The sequence below is a fragment of the Mytilus trossulus genome, chromosome 2 (assembly GCF_036588685.1).
Source record: "Mytilus trossulus isolate FHL-02 chromosome 2, PNRI_Mtr1.1.1.hap1, whole genome shotgun sequence".
Classification (NCBI taxonomy): domain Eukaryota; kingdom Metazoa; phylum Mollusca; class Bivalvia; order Mytilida; family Mytilidae; genus Mytilus; species Mytilus trossulus.
In genome coordinates, this window is record NC_086374.1 from 17,434,981 (window position 1) to 17,456,892 (window position 21,912).

At 31.1% G+C, this 21,912-nt stretch overlaps 2 protein-coding genes across 2 annotated transcripts; one reads left to right on the forward strand and one right to left on the reverse strand.

The window, feature by feature from the left end:
* Positions 1-422: 422 nt before the first annotated feature.
* Positions 423-4,620, reverse strand: LOC134706631 (isopentenyl-diphosphate Delta-isomerase 1-like). The gene is made up of 6 exons (XM_063565737.1): positions 4,490-4,620; positions 3,274-3,449; positions 2,567-2,659; positions 2,137-2,267; positions 1,106-1,298; positions 423-637 (listed from the first exon to the last, which is right to left on the reverse strand). The coding sequence occupies exons 1-6, from the start codon at positions 4,552-4,554 to the stop codon at positions 501-503; spliced, it is 795 nt and encodes a 264-aa protein (XP_063421807.1). The 5' UTR covers positions 4,555-4,620; the 3' UTR covers positions 423-500.
* A 120-nt stretch (positions 4,621-4,740) lies between these two features.
* LOC134706632 (tRNA endonuclease ANKZF1-like) lies at positions 4,741-17,433 on the forward strand. Its single transcript, XM_063565738.1, has 16 exons — positions 4,741-4,836; positions 6,240-6,463; positions 6,738-6,823; positions 7,297-7,393; positions 7,966-8,216; positions 9,069-9,184; positions 9,840-9,987; positions 10,382-10,604; positions 12,072-12,284; positions 12,587-12,790; positions 13,575-14,346; positions 14,990-15,101; positions 15,532-15,630; positions 16,263-16,343; positions 16,796-16,863; positions 17,163-17,433. The coding sequence occupies exons 2-16, from the start codon at positions 6,277-6,279 to the stop codon at positions 17,278-17,280; spliced, it is 2,775 nt and encodes a 924-aa protein (XP_063421808.1). The 5' UTR covers positions 4,741-4,836; positions 6,240-6,276; the 3' UTR covers positions 17,281-17,433.
* The last annotated feature ends 4,479 nt before the right edge of the window (positions 17,434-21,912 follow it).

A 21,912-nucleotide genomic window follows, 5' to 3' on the forward strand; every position in this document is an offset into this window, starting at 1 on the left:
TAAAAACACTTGTTAATGACTTTTTATGTATCCTTTTTTCAACTAAGAGTTTATATTTATTTGAAGAAGCACACAATAAATCTATGACTAACATCATGCTAAATTTGGCACTGCCTTTGTAGACCAAATTAAACTATTAGAATTCAATAATTCAAAAAAACATAAATCTTGTCAAATCCTTTACTGATAAAGAAAGTGATGCCTAGAAGTTTTTACAACTGTTAAGGGTCAGACTGTGGTTCTTAAAGGAACACAAAGAAATTAACCGTTATGACAAAAATAAAATACTTTATGTATGCAAATGGCAAAATGGACCAATTAAAAAAAAATAATATTATAATGTAATGTCATAACTTAAAGCAATGGAAATTTTTAAATCAGCTTCTATGTGAAAGGGATTTATCTCATAAAAAATCAGCAAGCATGTTTATGAAATATATTTCAGCACTGTAATTTAAAAAAATGAAATTACACATTTTCTTTTGATTGAACAACACAATCTATGACAATTTATAAATAGTTTTATGGTCCATCTCTGATTCTAAATTATCCAGTTTACTCCACCATTTATATAGGAATCTATCTGTGATAAGTCTGAACCAGGGTGTTATCAAATGTCCTTCACTGTCTGATGTTGCTGAAATAACATATAAACCTATCATTAGCTACATGACATAAAGCATTGCAGGAAGAAACTGGTTAGATAAATAACTACTTTTTTCTAGAATGTATCTTATGTGCCTAGCATGTGATTTTTGTTATCTTTTTAAAACAAATACAACTTGCATATATCTAGGTGTTGCCAGGCTTTAAAAAAATCAAATTGTAGTTTTGTCTGTACACAGAGAAACTATTATGGTGTAAACACAGCCATTTTTGACAAAGTGTATTGATAATACCTTAAAACCTTTCATGATCTTCTGGTTTTGTCAGATTAATACACAGCTTCAAAAATTTCTTTCTATACCAGAACAGAAAGTAAAACCAAGTGATGTCAGATTCTTCTAAGCAAAGCTAAGGGACAGCATATGTATTCTTATCAGATTGTTTTCATTCTATAAAATGTCTTGGCTGATCTGGACTAAAAATAAATCTCATAAATTACCTAAAAAATCTCTGAGCTGATCCTGACTTAGATATTTGTAACTTTTTACTTCATTAGGATTTATCTTTACATCTACATCTTTTTGGATAAATAATATATAGTCTATTTCACTTTCTCCCCATATGCCATCTTCTGGTTGGTTACCAGCCTTGTACTGTATCCTGGTCAGATATTTAAAGTCATCTACAGAAACCTGGAAAACAATAGTAATTGTTTAATGGAATACATTTTTTTGTACTTCTATATCATTGAAAATTTGTCTTGAATGAAGTCATATTATACATTTAAGTAACAGGGAGAAAAATAACTTTTTTAACTTTGCTTTTGTGTTTATTTTCTTTATTCTATATTTTGTCATTTGTATATCATTAAGAATTAATAATAATCATTGTAACAAATTGTTTGTAATTATACTGCTCTTTTAGGGCGTCCTTGATTGACAATAAAAATATTGTATTGTATAATAACAGTCAGAGCATTGATATTATTACTTCTGGTATTTATAAAATACAGGTATTTGTCACCATTGAAATCATCAGTGTAAAGTTTGATTCTGCAGATTATTTCTATTTTGGCTGACAAGGTTTTCATCTGGAATTGTGATGCCAATTCTATAAATAAGCATTCTTGTTCATCAGAAATATGTTGTATAACTTCTCACTGGTATATACCTTTATATTGATATTTATAAATAGTAGTCAAGTTTGGTCAACTATTACCAGCTTCTCACAAGGTCAGAATCTTGTTGTATATAAATTCTAAATGAATGAGCGACCAATGTCAAATCTAAACTTAGAGTCTTAGATACAAATTCAACGATTCAGTTTTTAGAGGTTTTAGGTGTCAAAATTACAAAATACAAGAAATTAAAGAATTTATTTACTTATGTATAAAATTTATTTTTAGGATTCTACATATGATGAACAACCCCCTCTTTTATGTGGAGCTATGTGTGTTGAATTAAATGTTTGATCTTTTATGTGGAGCTATGTGTGTTGAATTAAATGTTTGATCTTTTGATAATAGTGTACCTGTTCTGGTGATATTCCTAATTCATGTTTTAATTTCCTCTGAGCTGCTCTCCTCACACCTATGGCATTTGCTTCCTCTAGTTCTGGATCTGTATACAGTGGATGGCTGCAGCAAGTGTTTGTAAAATTATCTACAATTAAAATGCAATTAGGATGGATTGTAGATCATCAGATATGGCACAATAGCAAGCTGTGTACAGGTTACAAAATAAAGTACAGATCCACATTTTAACAAATCAATCATGTACTTGAATAATGTAGGTATAGTGGAATATAGTTAGTTCTAATCATAATTTGATTTGCAAAAATAAGTATCATAATTATAAAATGACTACATATGTATTCAACCAACCATCCTTTTATCTAAATATTTTAATCTATCAAATATACAATATATAATAATAGTATAAAGGATGAACACATAATTTACCAGGAAAAGTAATTTTGGCATCAGATCTTTGTTGTAACAGAAGTTGTCCCTCTTGATTAAACAAAAACACACTAAAGGCTCTGTGGAGCAAACCTGGAAATATAAAACTGAAACATTTAACTACATGTATTATTAAAAAAAATCCTTGTTTCCAAAATAAAATTAAATTCAACACATTAATACCAAGTTTGTACTTCCTTATTTTATTATTAATTTGGTTACTATTCTATAGTCAATAGTTTCCATAAATGTATAAGCACAATTTGTAATGGATGACATGAAATCCTGTTCAGTGTTGTTGTATAATGAATATTAAACTTGTTACACGAATGATGGAAAGATGAATTGATTGAAGAAAGATACCATACAGAAAAGGTTATCAAATATAAATAAATAAAAACATAACAGTATTAAATTAATTTTGTATCTTTAAAGTATTTAAAATGAACATTTGTCATGTTTGTGTTGGTCTTGTATGATTTTTAATTTATGTTCATTTATATATTTCAGAGTTTAGTATGACATCCATTTTAACTGAACTAGAACACATTTTTTTATATAGGGTCAGTTGAAGCATGCTCCAGGGTGAAGACCATAGGTGGCCTTCAGCTGTTCTCTACTCTATCATGGTCAGGTTGCCGTCTCTATGACACATTCCCCATTTCCATTCTGAATTTCATTGTGAACTGTTTTGTATTTCATCATACCTTTGTTGATATTTTCTAGTAGATGGCAATGTTTCTTTGATGCAGAACCTATCTGTTTGTCATTTTCATCTATCAGGATGCATTCTTCTTTCATTAACTGGACTTGTGTGACATCACAGTTATCTAGGATTGTATCTGATACACCAAGTGGTATCTGGCTAGTGGTCATTACATTTCTTAAAAGAAAACAGTGTGGTTAAATATCCTGGTACAAAAGAGTGAATCTTGGCGCTGTTTTCTGTGTTCATATCTGAGGGGGATAGGACCTTTATCGGGACTCCATGGACTCCGGGATTGGGTGTTTTTAAGCTTGGGATTTTGGGATTGACCCTTTTGGGATCTGGGTCAAAATCTTTAATTGTTTTTACATAGGCGGTAATGGTAACGTTTTCTCCTGTAGCTCAGTCCATATCGTTAACTTGGATATGTATAATAGCTCGTTTCGAAGCTGTGACATTTTCACATAAGTGGTTAAATTTTCGGGGTACGAAGTGAGATTACTTTTCCGTGAATTAGCAAACCCGGAACATCTTTTTGTGATGCGGCTCCTTGTGGTAAAATATCCCCTTTTTAACACAATAAGTTCTTTGAAAATTTAATACTTTGAACACATTCAATAGCTCCATAGTTTTTACACATTTATTCTATGTTCCTCTACTTTCCTAATCACCACAAATAATTAAGTTCAGTCATTTGCTAAAAATAGAAACATGTCCAATATCACTACACAGAGATTTTTTCTTTACACGTGACTTTTGAGTTCCTCATTTCAAGGTGCATTAGGGATGTTGTCCCATCTGGGAATTCTTTTTTCGAATCTTGGTACTTCAGGCTTTCGTGTTTTTAAGCCTGGGATTTCAGGATCTCGTATTTTAAGCCCGGGATTTCGGCATCAGGACCCCTACTTCCCTCCCTCATATCTATAGTGGCAGAAATTTACAATTAATCAGTTAAAAAGACCAACTTTGTTTTCATATTTGCTTCTTCCTTATTGACAGTACTAAGGCTGGACAGGTTAGTCTGTACTCAGAGTAGATTTTGAGGTTTAAATACAGCTATTTTTTTAGGACTTAGACTACTATAACACATAGTAGTCTCAGGTTATAATGAACCTTAAACGTAAAAAATAACGAAACATCAAAGATAATCGGAAATGTACTATCCTTTATTTCTGGGGTCCCAGATTGCCTGTTCTGTGATTTTCAAAATTGCATACCTCCTTAAAGCTTTCTGTATACTTGTTTTAGACAAGACAAAACGGTTTAGTAAATTAACTCTCATTCGTCCTACTTTCTGTTTACGCCCTACTTTCACTTTAGTTGCCAGAAGTGCTGAAGTCGTAAAAAAAACCCATGACCAAAATCGTATGATTTAATTATAAACATAATAAAAATATATAAAATATATAAAATGATTTCTTTTTAAGATTGTAGTTAAACTACTAATTGTGAATAATTAATGATTTTGCTGTATAAATTCCATTTACGACAAATATGTCAGCGCCCATACAAAAAAAAATCAAAACATATTTTATGTAAATTTAAAGTAGTCAACGTGAATAAGGTAGATATTTCTAATACTAATAGTTACAAATTATTGAAGTATGAATAAGAACCTAGTTAGTTTTATAGTTTTATTGTATTATCGAACTTAGTTACGCTAAGTAGAAATTATAACTTCTATACGGATTGCACAATCACCTGAAAATCATTCCTGATTGTTAATGTTATGGTCTGTGTGAGATGATGCAATACACCAAACAGTATAAAAAAAATAGCGTTAGGTTTTTAACAGACCAAAGGACTTTCATTAAACCATATAAAAAAAGGAAGAATGAAGACATTATCAAGGTAACCATAAATGAGAGGGGATAGGACCTTTATCGGGACTTTGGGATTGGGTGTTTTTAAGCTCGGGATTTTGAGATTGACCTAGTATTTTAAAGCCCAGGATTTAGTGACTTTAAGCCCCAGATTTCAGGATCAGGGCCCCTCCTAACCCCATTAATATATTAAGATTGAAAAAATCATAGTATGTATGTACTGGTAAATGCCTCTGTTATCCTAAGAACCACTTGAAAGCTGCGAGTGTATAGTTGCATCCAAGTACACTCCCTATGGGGATTAATGGAGATGTGTCACTAACATATATTTATACAACAATTACTTTTACAAGGACAAATCCCCACCCAACACAAAGCTGTCAAAGGGAGTGCTAGATATAGGTCGCCGTGTAGTCTTTAATATGAGGCAGGCATAACCTGTGAATGGGGACGGTCTGTATGTATTATTTTTTTTAATTCAAACATATTGATAAAAGAAACGGAAATACCGTTACGTTCCCGATTTTGGTTCTGTTGTTAGGGATTTAGCTGTGATATTCTTTAAGTTATGACGTCATATTCAATGTTAACAAAAGAAACGCTTTCATCAGGTAAGGTTTTTTCATATCAATCAATTATAAAAAAAAAAGAATTTGTATTTAGTTCCAATCTTATATTTTACTAGACTGATAAATATATATTTTATTGAAAGTCTCATGGAAACAAGAACGGAAAAGGAAGTAAATCTCTGCGGGGAATACAGGGAAAACGGGAACAAGAAGTAGATCTGAAATAAAAAGTTAACAATTTTGAGTTCATTAAAATTAATTTAATAAAATGAAAAATTCGGGAAATTTTCCCGATTTTTTTTTTAAATTAATTTTTCTACCATAATTGGGGACTTTGTCCCCATATTATGGTGGAGGAAGCCAAAGTACTTAGAGAGAACTACTGGGCCACTTGGTAGAAACAGACAGAAAGATATCAGAAGATTGATCTCAAAGATTAGTCCTATAATATAAGACTTTGAAGATTACATGCATCATTTACATTAAAACGTTTTTTATCAAGTATTTTTTTGTTTACAATCAATGTTCAAGGTTCTGTCTTTTATGATATAATATCACTATATTTTCAAATTCAGTTTTGATCTCTTGTCTGAGTTAAACACAACAAAGAAGATGGATTCAACAACAACATCCCCTAAGAAACTACAGAAGAAAAGGACTCAGCAATACTCTATGTGTTTTCTATACAACACTGGAGAGGCTATTGCCAAGTTAACAGGACTGACTGTTGCTACATGTAATCCCTCTACAGAGAAAGGCAAAGCAACAACATTAATTGATGAGACTAAGGAGGCAACAGGTAAAATATATGTTGAAAAGAATGATTTTATTGTAAAAAGACAAACTCTTTATAACTCAACAGCACATGTACATTCAAGAATCCAACATTATCTACATTGTACCTGAAATAAATATAATTCAAAATATTTGATAAAAAAGTAAAGAAGCATAAAAATAGAGCTTTAGTTATTTCAATGAATAATGATTGTCTGAACATTGTTTTCGTGGACTGTTAAGCTATGAATTTGCAATCATCAGTCTATAAGAATATTTAATTGATTTCTATATTTCAGTACAACAAAGACCAGATTTTACTACAGTATCGGAAAAAATGTCTTGTAATTACTGTGAAGCTGACTTTGAATCAAGAGAAGAACAGGTAACTACATTTATTATTACAACAGTATTGGGATATTTTTTGGAAGATCTGTTGAGTAATGCTGTGTGCTCAATTAAAAAAAAAATCTATAAATGTTTAGTGTTAATTTTGTATAACAGTTACTTTCATGTGTGGAAAAGTAATTGTAGGTATGTCATTTATGTATATATCTTTATTGAATATAATCTTTACCATATATTTGTTAGGTACTGTAAGTTATGAAATTATAATGATGTTTTAGTTATTGCGAAAAAGCGACAGGGTTTTAAACTTTTAATCGCAATAATATAAATTCACATTTTGAAATATTTTATATGAATTAAACAGGATTTTTCTCAATATCTCAAAAATATAATTGCATTTTAGTCTAAATTGACAAAATCACAATAATAAAAGCACGCATTAATTTCTGAATTTATAATATTTATGTTTTTTACATGAAAATAAACAATAGATATGCTATTCTATTTCAGAAAAGACATTACAAATCAGATTGGCACAGATATAATCTGAGACTAAGATTAAAGGGACTAAACTCTGTAAATGAAGACCAGTTTGAAGAGCTTTCAGGTAAAGACGAGCATTTTGAAATTTTAAATAAATGATATCTGATCACAGAGAACAATATGACTTTTACATTTCTACACAATTGATGCATCTACCATGGTTATTTTGGTTATTTTACCAAACAGAATGCTCCTTGTATTATATTTTAAGTGAATATTTTGTTATACCAGTATCTAATGTTTCATATTTGTTTGTATGTGGATTTTATCAGTTGGTTCTAATGGCATACATGTATGTAAGTTATGTATCTAGGTTTGGAAGTACTTGTTCAAATCATTTATCTCATTTTAAACATTTCTTTTTTTAGGAGATTTATCAGTTGAATAGCACTAATAATTGGTTAAGTGCTATCATAAAAGTTTTTCTCTTGTGTATATTTTCTCTAACTGACCTTAACAACAACACATAGTCATTAATAAGGAAAAAACACAAGTGAAAATTGAATTAGACATGGTATGAAATCAGGGCTATGAATCAAGTCTCTCAATGTTCAGAATAAATATATAACAAGTATAGTATTACAGTTGTATTCAAATTAAATGCAATAATGCAATAATTTGATATAAATTTGACAGGAAATATATCCAGTTTATCTGGCTCCGAGTCTGACAGTGATGATGATGACAACCATGCTACAAGTAAACCTATTGGAATGGCTGCCAGGTTTCAGAGGAAATTAGAGGTCATAGGAACAGGAAGTAGTACAGACAGTGACACCGAGGACAATATAATGGATGACAGAGCTCGCAAATATCCAAAAATATTTCTTAAAAATTCACTGGGCGATCTAATATCTCTATACAGATGTGTTGTGTGTCACAAAAAGGTAAGGTGGATTTCCTTATAACATCCTAGGCAAAGAGATACACCAGTTCCCATTTTTAGAAAGATTTGCAAATTGATCATACTTCCTTTCCTTTGCATATTATCTAATTGTTTCATTTGATATTTTATTAATAGAAACACAAAGGATATGGGGTATCCATCCATGACACAATATCAGTACATGCACACAAAAAAAACCTCACAAAAAGCATTTTCCATTTGAATGGTTTTACCAATGTCATTTTTCAGGCCCTTTTTAGCTTGCTGTTCAATGTGAGCCAAGGCTCCATGTTGAAGATGTACTTTGACCTGTAATGGTTTACTTTTATAATTTGCGACTTAGATGATAGAGTCTCATTGGCACTCATACCACATCTTCTTATATCTATTTATCGGTCGTCCCACTGTCTATATCATTCTGTTCAGCTCTTAATATTATTCCGTATCATGTCTTTGTGACGTCAAATACGTTGACCCGGTTTTAATAACTTTGAGCCGGGTATATGAGCGATGTCATAATGTTTGAACTGACGTTAAAAACTTTGACCCGAACTTATCAAGTCATCTTTTGTGTGCTGGTGAAACAAAGAAAACACTTCTGAAACACGCAAATGTAGCCCGATAAATAGATTATCAGATTATCTACATATTGATATTGTAAAATATCAGCTGCTTGACATTATATGAAGGATTTTTGATCTAGTTCGCTATGCTCACTCGACAAAAACTTCATATTATGTCTCGCAGCTGATATTTTACGATATCAACATGCAGATAACCTGATAATCGGTACATATTCACATCTGACAGAATGCCAAAAAAAAAGTAAAATTTAAAAACAATTCTTTTTCAGGTTACTCCAACTAGCCATTCAGATTTAATGTCCATGGTAACAGACATTCCAATGCATATGAAGTGGGCAGTCATGATGTCAAGTGGAGGACATTTTGCTGGAGCAATATTTGATAGGTAAGAAACAAACCTTTGGATTTAATATACAATATAAAGAGTGAAACTGTTTGAATGATTATTATATGACTTCAAAAGAAACAAAATACATGTATAATAGAAAATTGAAATACCTGCGTGATAAAAAAAACTCATTCACTTTGATGCAGATTGTAAATTATGAGAAGACAAAAACCAACAGGCCTATTGACATGCAATTGGCATGGTATTAACAATTACTGAAAATTAATCTGGAGGTCTTTTACACGTACATTGCCCAGCAAACCTATTTCTGCTTATGCAACTCCATGTTAAAACTGGTTAACAACAAAAAATAAGATAGAAGGAAAAGATATTTCTATTGGTTTTGTGCAATATCAGAGCTCATTTGGACCCAATGAAGGTTATAATGATAACGTTTGTATATTGTCACCTTTATGTAATACACTTGTCAGCAAAAACTACTTTTAAAATAAATTCATCAAAGAGTCTTTTGAAATAAACCTAATGAATCTGTGATAGAAACACCCATGATTTAGTATATATATATAAATAAGAATACAAGTTATTATTAGATACTGAACCTCTTTTATATTAATTATCTACCCCTAAAATTTCATTGTAATGTTAAATTCTAAAAAAATAGTCAAACTAACATGTATATTGTTTATTGTAGGGATAACATAATTGCTCATAAAACATTTCATCGATACGTTGTGAGAGCTAAGCGTGGTACAGCACAGAGTAGTAGAGATAGTCAGGGTAATGCTCCTAAATCTGCTGGTGCTGCTCTTAGGAGATATAATGAGGCTGCTTTACAAGAGGTAGGACATAAAATATCTTGTAATCTATTGTTAGTTTATTGGAAAAAAGTCTTTACATCATCATTCAAAATAACAATTTTCATACCTTTTGTATTTGCTAAAGCATTAACACTGTCTCTGCAAATACATAATGTAGATTCAGATATTCTGGAATACAATTCTTTTTATTCATTCTTTAAATCTGCTGGTTTAAAAACAATCAATTCAGGATGATGATGATTTTAATGAAGAACAGCAATAAAATCACTGTTCCTTTGATTTTTGTAGGTTTTTTTTATGCACATATACTAATTTTATGTCATCAGTTAATACCCCATATCTTTCTTTTCTATCAGATTTTTTCTCATAGGCACATGGACATTGTATATAACTTAAATCTTTTTCCATATTTCAGGATGTCAGAGCGCTGCTTACATCATGGGATGAACATATTAAATCATGTGACCTCATTTTCCTTAGAGCTCCTAGTTTTAATAAGAAGATATTTTTCTCTGGCAAAACACCACCATTAGATAAAAAAGACAAGAGAATTAGAATGATACCATTTCAGACCAAACGACCAACTCATAATGAGGTTCAAAGAGTTCATCAGATGCTTGCTTCAATAGAATCATATGGTAAGCTAAATCTGAGATTTTCTTTTTCCATGGTCAGGCTATAAGTTAGTAGTTCTATCAAATGTTCTCTAAATGACATTGCCATTAGATGTGCAGAGTTTTATGAAGTGTTATAAGGTTTTTAAGCCAAAGCTGTAGCGGAGGGCACATTAAGTTTTCCCTTTGTCTTTCTGTACATCCATATATCTGTAGTATGTTCCAAAATTGGTTATTCCTGCATAGTCTGCTATTTGGCTGAAGTCACATGAAGATTTGGTTTTCATGTTATATTTTGGAATTTTGGTTTTCAATGGTTCAAACATAACAAAAAGCAGTTACTAAATGAGCCTCTATGTCACATTAATTGTAAGTATGGTTCCATGAGAAAAAAAACATTTGGAAGCCACATCCCTCCTGGACATTTGTTGATTAAAGTGAACTATCAGTTTTTGGGCAGACAGAAAACTACCTTAGATATTTTATTTTCTAAAAGCACATAAGAACTACAATCTTCTGAAATTTTATTTTAAAATTATATTCTTGATATATAAAAAAGATGATGTAGTATGATTGCCAATAAGAAAACTCTACACAAGATACCAATTGACCCAGCAACTAACACCTGTAGTCTTCTATATTATCACACAATAGGATATTTACAAAAATCAGACAATTTTTTCACAGCTTGTAACTTAAGGGCATACGACAGTTTTGAACCTGTATTTACAAGTTGATGAAAATTTGCATATAGGCTATTTTTTACCTGATTAAATCAAATATGTAATAAAAAATATACCTTCATGTGCTACTTTTTGAGTAAAATGAGGTCGAAATTTTGTATATTTGCTCAAAATTCAGATTTGTGTCCATATTTTCTTTTTCGAAAGAAAGACATAACTTTTTTGTTTTAAAAGATAAACACAAATATTTTTTTGTTAAATAATCGGTAATTTCTGTATTTTAAAAGTATCAATACAAATTATGCAATTTTTATTCCGAAATAACTCATATTTATCAAATGTTCATGAATAGAGGAAAAAAAGTAATTTTTTGCTGCATGTTTATCAAAATTTAAAAAAATCCTCTATTTACAGTTTTATAAAAATTGGGTCACATAATCTCCTTGTAAAATAATACAAATTGCTGTTTTGAAAAATAGGGGTCCATGAACTCGTTTTCAAATTAAATCAGTTTGAATGATAAAAATCAGTCGAAAATGCATCTTTTCCCGATATGTCACAGTTTTACGTTAGCAATGTCATTACCTCCCCCTGTAACTGTATCGTATGCCCTTAAAACAATTTCTGTGACCAATACTTTTTATTACAACCCCTGCAAAAACAAAGTTTAGACTTTGTAGGTTAGGTATCACCATGTATGTTTGTCAGTCTATAGCTTATAACTTTTGTACTGTTAAACTATGGTTTATCTAACTTGGTATACAGTTGCTGGTTATGTTTCATAAACTAAGTCGGGTCACATTTTCAGGTGAGGAAGCAGGGATACAGGACTTCATTCCTCTTTCCCCACAGCTGACATTTAGTGCAGACGTTGGGAAGTTAGTTATTGTTCCAGAAGATATCACATGCTCCCCTCGACATAGAAAAAGTAGGGACAGACTAGGTACTTCTCCACTGACTAAACAATATGAAGAAGATGATGAAATACCTCGAGAAAAGGGACAAACGAAAATGGGCCTTGGTAAGTTATTCTTTTATTTTAGTACATTTATGATAAAATAATTTATTATGTATCCAAATGTTTGTTATACTTATCACTTATCTTATGAAGGAGGATATACAGGTTGTTGTAGCCATTTGTAGACTAGTTTTTGCAGTTGTATAATGCCTAGAACTTGTTAAGTAAAATAGAATAAATGCTATTATTATTTTATTTGACTATTTGTTGCTTAATATAGGGATGTCTTACTCTCAAAATTACCGTAATCATTTATTATTATATATATGAATTAATAGTTCTGATGTGAAAATTGATTTTTTTAGACTATTTATTAAAAAGTGAAAGTTTTCCCACTTCATCTGGAAATTCTACAGCAAGTGACTCAGAATTAGTAGCAGTTATGCAGACGCTTAAAACAGACCATCTCAAAGAATTCGACATGTCCAAGAAACCAAAAAGGAAGAAAAATACCAGAAAAAGAAGACTTTCCCTAAAACATCAAGTGGAGCCTGGAACCAATCCGTTGGGTAAAATATATATAGATAGATATTTTTTTGCCTCCTCAGTAGCGGAGGTGGCATTAATTTCATTTCATTCATTTTCTACTTACCACCTGAGAAATATACATACGGATGTCCGTACGTCCCAAAATTGGTTTTCATTCTTTAACTTTAGTTTGCCTCAAACAAATGGTATGAGACTTATGCACAATGCTTATTCCCACAAAACAAAAATCAAGTGTGAATTTTGGTGGTGTTGCTTTCACCTTCTCTTTACAAATGTAAAAATTGCAAGTGTTTATCATTTTTATTTTGAAAAGGTGAATGAATTTTGATATGCTTGTCAAAATTCAAATATCATTATAGAACTTACAGGACTTTTCTCTTCTCAGTTCAAAATGATAAGTGAATTTCCAATTATTTGTGTTACAAATAACAACAGACATGTTCCTAAACCATCAGCTTTTCTGGGAAGTGATAAGTGAAACTTAATGTTTATATAATCTTGCATCTGATGAATAAGTGCTTGGGAAAAGCAAAATTTTTGTTATACATAAAGATGTTTGAAATTTTGAAGTGCGTATGTATTTAAAAGGCATGATCTGTTCAAATTATTTTTGTAGCTTTATAATATAAGTAGTTAACTGCATTAGTAAACTGGAGCAGTAAACTGGAGCTTTAAATTAACGGTAATATTTTCCATGTCTTTTGAGGTACCCTTCAAGAAGTTGCTTTAACAGCCATAAAAATTTATACAGTAATTATTGATAAATTATCATAAGATATGAACAGTGTATTTACATTATTTCAGATGAAGAGAAATACCACTTGAAAAACAGTTTATATACAGCTTGTAAAGTTGGTGATGCAGACTCCCTTCTTAATCTTCTAGCTGTTTTCAATGTGTCAGACAAATCTGATGATGAAGGAGGTCAAGGTGATTCAAAGGTCATAGGTGATAAAGAAATTGTTGTTAGTGTCGTAGATGGAGAAAATGTAATACAGGAAACTATGGAAGGAATTGTAAAGTCAGACCGTAATTTTAATACCAGTGGAAGTGAAATACAATTTGATATTGATATAGATGATGTGAAGGGTCAAGATACTAATAGTTTGACCTTGGAAACTGAAAATGTTATTCATAATGAAAACAAAGTGGACCCTCAGTTGACTAGTGATAATCATAAAAGCACTAGGACAGAAAATACTGAAAATCAGGAAACTAAAAGCAAAGATAAGAACATTGATAACTTCAGTGAAGATCTACCTAAGAAGCAATCTGAATTGACTTCTGAATGTACTGAACAAGTGCAAGATGTTGAAAATGTGTTTGTTGATTCAGTGAATGAAAAATCCAACATGACTCTTAATGTTAAAGAAAACAGTCGACCAGCAAGCAGAGACGGGAGTCGATCTCGTCACTCCTCAGCCACTGAGGTGTTATCTCCTATAATTGTAACTTCTGAGTTACTGAATGAACCAATAGGAGACAGTGAGACAACTCTACTGATGATAGCAGCTAAAGAAGGTCACAGGAAACTTATTCAAATGTTGATGAAAGCAGGATCAAATCCAGCTATCAAGTAATACTTTATTTATTTTAGACTATTTATTACCATAAATTATTTCTTATTTTATTAAAATACATGTTAATATTCTAAAATTATTAGTCCTCTACTGATGAAGTTGAAGGGGTCTTTAGGTTTGCACTCAGTCCGTCTATCTGTCTGTTTGTCCATCTGTCCCCCGGCAAATAAGTTTTCCACACTTCTTTTCTTCATGGTTGAAGAAATTGATTTGATATTTGGGTATTGTTTAATCATGTCAAGTTACATATCAAGTTCAAATTTTGTTCCTGTCTGATGATTTTGTGCAGAGTTATGGTCCTTTGACTTAAAAAATTCCCTAAAGTAATTAGTCTTCAGCACTTTTTTTTTGTCATTCTTGAAGATATTTATTTGATAATTGGTATATAGTTTAATCATGACAAGTTACAGTTCAAATTGGAACACATTTCAAATTTTATAGTTACTTATTTGTTATAACAAATTCATAGAACATATTTTCATTATGAAAGGAAACATGACCTAACTGTACCCATTCATTTATTGTACACAATGTACATGATGTACATGTATTTGACATCATACATGTAAGGTATTAAGGTGTATCAAATAGTTTGAGGTAGTGCACCAAATAATGATAAATGTTGCAATTCTTCTTCAGAGATAAATATGGTCAGACTGCATACCAGTTAACATCAGACAAAGAGACCAGGAACGAATTCAGAAGATTTATGGCCAAGTGTCCTGAAAGATATGATTATGATAGTGGAAAGGTAAGACCCTTTATCATGTTTATTCCACAAGTGTCGTACAAAAGAATTACAGTGGTAAAAAGAAATGTGGCATTGTAACACTTTGACCATGGTACCATGGATTTCAGATTTTAAGACCTTAGGCCTGTACAGTGTATGGTTATGTTTTAAACCACTATCCAAATGCATAGGTAATGGAAGTTCATGAATTCAATCTATATAGATATGCATTCTAATAAAAGTATTAAAATGGGGTAAAAAACTTTTAGAAGGAGTTGATTACAGTTAATTGGTACCCTCAAATGAGAATGTGTTAAGAAAAATGAATTTTGGAATTCATATTTATTTTTGTCATAATTAAAATAAATCTTAAATATACAATTTCACTAAAAAGCAGGATTTATATTTTATATACACACATATATACATGTTTATATTTATTTTAAACCAGGTCCCAGGGCCACTAACTGAAGAAATGGAGGCAGAAAGAAGGAAAAAAGATGCTGAAAGAAAAAGGATACAGAAGAAAGCAAAACAGGAAAGAGACAAGGTATAGTTGAATATGTTAATCTGATATTTTGATTTTTTTTTATGTCGTCACCATAATACCACCATAGTGGAGGGGCATAAAAGTTCACCCTTGTCTGTCTGTTTGTCCATCAATACATATATGTTCCAAATTTGGTTTCTTATCTCTCACTTTAGTTTCCCTCAAACAAATGTTAGGAAACTTTACTTTACTGTGGATTCATTATATTTCGTTGGATACCAATTTTCAAGGATTTTGTAGGTACAGGTGAACCATGAAATTAAATGTTCAAGAAATAAGAAAACTTCTATAGGCTTGTAAGAAAACTTTTGTAAAACCACGAAATTAAATATCCAGGAACATGCAAGTTTTCCTCAATCCACGAAAATTGGTACCCACGAAAATAAATGAATCCACAGATCAAGTTCAAATTTGGAAGGCGTCACTTTTACCCTTCTTAAGTTATGTTTATTTAAAAACATAAAAAAATGCTGTATTTCTGTTTCCTTTCTTTAACTTTAGTTTGCCTGACATGAAACTTTTACAAAATACATATTCCCCCAAAAACACTCATTTAAATTTTTTTACTTTTTTCAACAGCAAATCTAACTGAAATATAATTTTGATTTAACTGTAATAAATATTTTGTTTAGGAAAAGAAAGCAGAAGAAGCAATACAAAGAGTTGAAGAAGAAGCAAAGAAGAGATTTTTATCAATGCCAGATAGGGATAAGGTAAGGCATTTAGCAAAAGATGACAGAGTATAATAGAGATACATCTAAATGATAAATATTAAAGATCTTGAGATAATGTTTTGACATATAATTCCTTCATGACACCAAGATTAGATGGAAGATTAGTCATTTAGAATTAGTAGTTTGTGTTACAGTTGGAGAGTGGTCATAATGCTTTTAACACAAAAAAAACATTAAGAGTAATATTTCCTCTTTGTATGTAAATTGGTTAAAGTGTAGAAGGATTCATATGAATTTTTCTGGGTATATGATGGTTGTAATTATTTAATGCCTTCTGCTGCTAAGAACGGTTTCTATGTAAGCATTTTCTCACTCCCTATAAAGATATAATGTTTTATGTAAAATAATTTAATTGAAAGTGATAAAAGCATTAATGATTACATATACAAGGTAATTAAATATTTTTAAAGTTTATACTGATGTAATTCCAGAGAGCCTTAGCAGCTGAAAAAAGAATCCAGCAACAGAAATTGTCTGAAGGAATCCAGGTTGTATTAAGGTTGGTATTAAAACGACAGTTTTAATCTTTAAAAAAGATCTTTCTATAGACGTTCTTACACTTGTATGCACATTTGTAGGCCAATACGTAACATTAACAGGTTCCTGTAGACTTTGACATCCCATTTCAAAAGAAATTGACATCATAAGGTTACTGCTCATTTAAATGTGTTTGTGAAAGGCTCTTAGCATCATATATTCACAGAAAGAGAAAAATGTATCATTTCATTATTTGTAAATAACTGTTAGAGAATTCAAAAATGATTTTTTATTTTACAACATTCTCTTTTTCTCTTTCAGTCGATGTTACCAGTGTGCAAAGGACATGACAGGAAAAGTTCCATTTGAATATTTTGAATTTAAATTTTGTTCTCCAAAATGTCTGAGAGAACACAGACAGAAAACTGGAAAGAGCTAAAAGAAGATATCTTGTAGAACTTTTATTTTCAAATTTTTGTGTCTTAACTGCATTGTTCTTTGTTATAAAAATTAGATTTGTAATTATCCGGTACCATGTGTACAAAGCTTTGTGGTATAAGTTATTTTATTAAATTAAAAGTGCCTCCTTATATACCACATGTTGTTTTACACAAGTGTATCATTATCTCTCAAATATGAACATGACATGGTAGTGGAAAAAAAGGGATATATATTATTGGAGCAATGCAATGGAAAACCATATTTGGAAGAAATGCAGAAAAAAACCCACAAAAAAACCAATTGAAAACAAATACATTTTGTACTTAAAATTTAGCAATTCAGATCCAACCAAATAAAAAATTGGGGATGAGTGGAGAATCGTGTTTGTGTCCACCACTAGTTTTGTAAAGTATAATTTTTGAACAGTTATCTTTATCTGCTTTTTGTGGGACTTAATATGGTATACCGTTGCTGGTCTGTCCGTCCGTCCGTCTGTCCATCTTCAACATGTTGGACAATAACTCAAAATCACTTCAACCAATTTGCATAAAACTTTGGTGAATTGTTCATACCTATAGACGTGAGCTCCCTTTTGATTGTTTATGAATTTCTAATTTTAAGTTTGAGAGTTATAGGGTTTTATTCATTAAAAAGGAGGATTTTCCAGGTTTTTTTACAATAAATCAAAATTGCTGTCCCCAATTTTCAAGAAATTTTGGTCAGTTGTTTATGATTATTGACCTGAGCTGCCTTTTGATTTTTATAAATTTAAGATTTTACATTTCTGAGTTATGGAGTTTTATTCATTAAAAAAAAGGGTGGATTTCCCAGTTTTTAGACAATAGCTCAAAAATTCTTTCTGCAGTTCTTATTAAACTTTTGAGAATTGTTTACATCTATTGATGTTAGCTTTTTTCCAATTTTATAAGCTTTAGACTTTACACTTCCACGGGTGATCTTACAGTTCAAACTGCTTTGAGAAGTTTTCATTAAACGTTGGTGACTAGTTTATATCAATTAAGATAACCCCCTTAAGTTTTTCACAATTTTCTGATATGACATTGAGAAGTTATTGAACTTTATGATGCAGCTGTTTATTATCATTACAAAGACCATATTAATGTATCACATCTAATTCCAGCCCAGCCAGAAAGCACATACAGTATCAGAAAGTAGTACATATTTAACACAAAATAAATCCTATGCATGGGTGTAACTTTCCAAATATTAAGGTAAATTTGAATCAAATGAAAGCTGAATGACTGGTGACCATTGTAGAACACTATCTATGGTGTGCTCAACAAAGTTTTTTATTATATTTTTTGCAGAAATCATTATTAATTTGATAAAGGGAAAATATAAAATCAAAGTTATTTTAAAAGCGCTATCAAATCAACAAATAAGTCAAACATGGCTGAAATTGTCAACAGACTTGTATTAGAAGTTATCACCCTTGAAAGATGATTTTTTGTTAGAATTTAAACAAACTGTCAAAATGTCATAGTTAGGAAGAAACAGCAAAAAAACTAAACTTTCAGCCATAATATGGTCAGGTTGCCTTCAGCTGTTGTCTGCTCTATGGTCGGGTGGTTGTCGCTTTGACATATTCACCATTTCCTTTCTTAATTTTAATATTCTATACAATATTCAAAGCACAAAAATTTCATCTTTAACCTCAAAAGCTCACAAGACCCTAAAACAGAATCGTATAATGGTATGATGTTGTCATTGTCATCTGCATCATTCGAAGACGCATTGGTTTCCAGACAATAACTTAAGTTTAAGTGAATAGATCTTTATGAAATTAATTCAGGAGGTTCAATACCACAAAAGGAAGGTTGGGATCGATTCTGGGGATGATGGATGGTCCCAACCGTTTTTGAATGAGTGGGCCCAAAAGTGCCCAAAACGCATTTTTCTAGTTTAAGGATAATAACATGCGTATTAGTATATCAATTGCTCTGATATTGTACCACAATATGTTTAAAACAACAAGTAGAAGTTTGGATTCATGTATGGGATTATGGGTCCAAAGTTTAGGAATAAAAGGCCAAAAAGGAGCCAAAAACAAGCATTTTTGTACTTTCTGGACAGTAACTTGGGTGTAATTGTATGGATCTCTCTAAAATTATACCACAATGTTCCATATAACAAAGGGGAGGCATGGATTAAGTTTTGGATTAGTTGCCAAAATATGTAGGAATTTATAGGGCCCAAAAAGAAACATGTTTCTAGTTTCTAAACAATAACTTGTGTTAAGTGTACGGATCTCTCTGAAATTGTACTTCAAGGTTCCATACTACAAATGAAAGGATGGGATTGAGTTTAAGGATTATTGCTTAAATGGGGGTTTCAACAAGTCAAGAGTTTTTTTTTGTTGACAATTTTTTAAAGGGATTCCTTTTTTTCAATTTTTTTCAAATTTCGAATTCTGAAAAGTTTCAAGAAGAAATCTTCAATTGGACAGTATTGTGCAATATATTTGTTAGATCTTTGACCACATGTATTTTGTGAAAAAAACACCTTTATTATGTCAAAAATTCGATCACAATCAAAATTCAGACAGTATCAAGCTTGAATATTATGACCAAATTTGCCCCCAACCGTTCAGGGTTCGACCACTGCGGTCGTATAATGCTGCGCCCTGTGGAGCACGTAGTTACCGAAGACGTACACATTTTGTTTAGGGATCAGCTAAAGGACGTCTCCGGGTGCTGACCTAGTGTTGACCTTGGGCTGTTTTCTGCTCTTTGCTCAGGCTTGTCTCTTCGACACATTTCCCATTTCCATTCTCAATTTTATGTAACATTAACCACTTGAAGTTAATACAGCATCCTGAATAAACATGGAATATTTGCCACTGAACAATAATCAACCAACAATCAAACAATCAATCCTGAAAATGAGACAGGAAATAAAATTGATAATAGATTTGAATGCATTCTGAATATTATGCGGATAGGTAAAATTGTATCCTTGTTTAAGGTGCTAAACTTTATTTTTTGTATGCCATGGATTTGAAGGGTCCTTCCGAGTCTTCCGGTACTAATGGTGGTAAATAGAAGTTTTAAAGCCACGGTAGCTCTTGCTTTCTAAAGGCATTTCCTCGATACTGTCAATGAGCTCCTTTGAAAATCAAGAAAAACTTGACTCAACTTGGCTATGCGTTAATTATTGATATTTACCCAAGAAGTTGTATGTGTCGTAAATTTATACACAATATCCCTTCTTTACCAACAAACTGTTCCATGTTGAGGTCGTAGAAATTCAGCTAACGCGCCTAAGATGAATGTTTCACAGTTCCGATGTTTTTACTCTTATAAGCAAACTTCTTTACTTTCCCCATCTAAAGAAGTATCGATGTTGTAATAAACAGTGTATCGTAGAACTATTGCAAATTGTGAACTTTTAAATGACTTTATGTATAATTGTTTGAAGAACAATGTCTGATTTTTCTTTGGAAATTAGTTCTTCAAGTTTTATTCATACATAAAAATTAAAAAAAGGTACCAATTTTGAAAAATGAAGTCAAGTTCTCCAATTATCGGGAACTTCGTACTTCGCTCTATATTTAGTAAATAAAAATAGATTTGTTACAGATTTCAATGATATCATCTACATAGGTTTAATTTGCTATACTTTCACAGTTCTATTTTTATTTGTCCGCATCAAATATGATAATCCGCCCATATGTCTGGTCCGGTACATAGATTTTTGTATATATACTTGTGTATAAGAAAGTAATAGGTCAAAATCAGATTAGCTTGTTTTATCTTAACCACGTTTAAGACATTTCGGCTTGTCGTACTTATATCAACCCGGGTGACATTTCTCACGCGTGCTTACAAGCATGTGTTAATCTCCCGCGGTCCTTATAGTACCCAGTACAAAATAGTCAACTGATAGACGATAAAATTACATAATGTATTTAACATAATTTAGTGACTTTTCTGCTAAAAATAACTGTAACATGTGCATAAGTACTTAAAAAATTAAATGATTTATTTAAGGATTTAATATATTGTTGATAAAACTGAGTAAGATAAAGTCACTCGTAAATCTTTTTATCCTGACTATTTTTTAAGCTGTGACAAGTTCCATGATGTGTGACCATTTCCTTGTGGCTTTCTATTTGTCCTGTAACGAAGAAGCAAGACTTAATATTTGTTTTTGTTGTATATCTATTTGATATTTGTATATTATTTAGACGTAATTTTGAACCATGCAGAAAATGAAATATTTGTTTATGCCCGTACAAAATAAACAATTCAATACATTTATAGTATTATAAGTAACTCAAAGCCAATCTTTGCAAAAACGAAACAGTTCAACAGTGTCCATAAAATCAATTTTTAATTGCTTCGCGTTTCTTTTTATAATACACCAAATATCTTTCTATTAAACTGTTACATAAACTTGACCAACAAATTCGATTGTTAGATATAAGTTATTATCATCTGATTGTTTGTGATTGAAAATGCCAACTGTTTAATGAATTTAAACATTATATATACGTCGCCACTTTTGAAATTATAAAAATGCAGAACAGAACAAAAAAGGACCAGCAGAGCTACATATTAAATAAATGTAGTACATGCTGAAAATATATACTATAAAGTACACGCTGAAA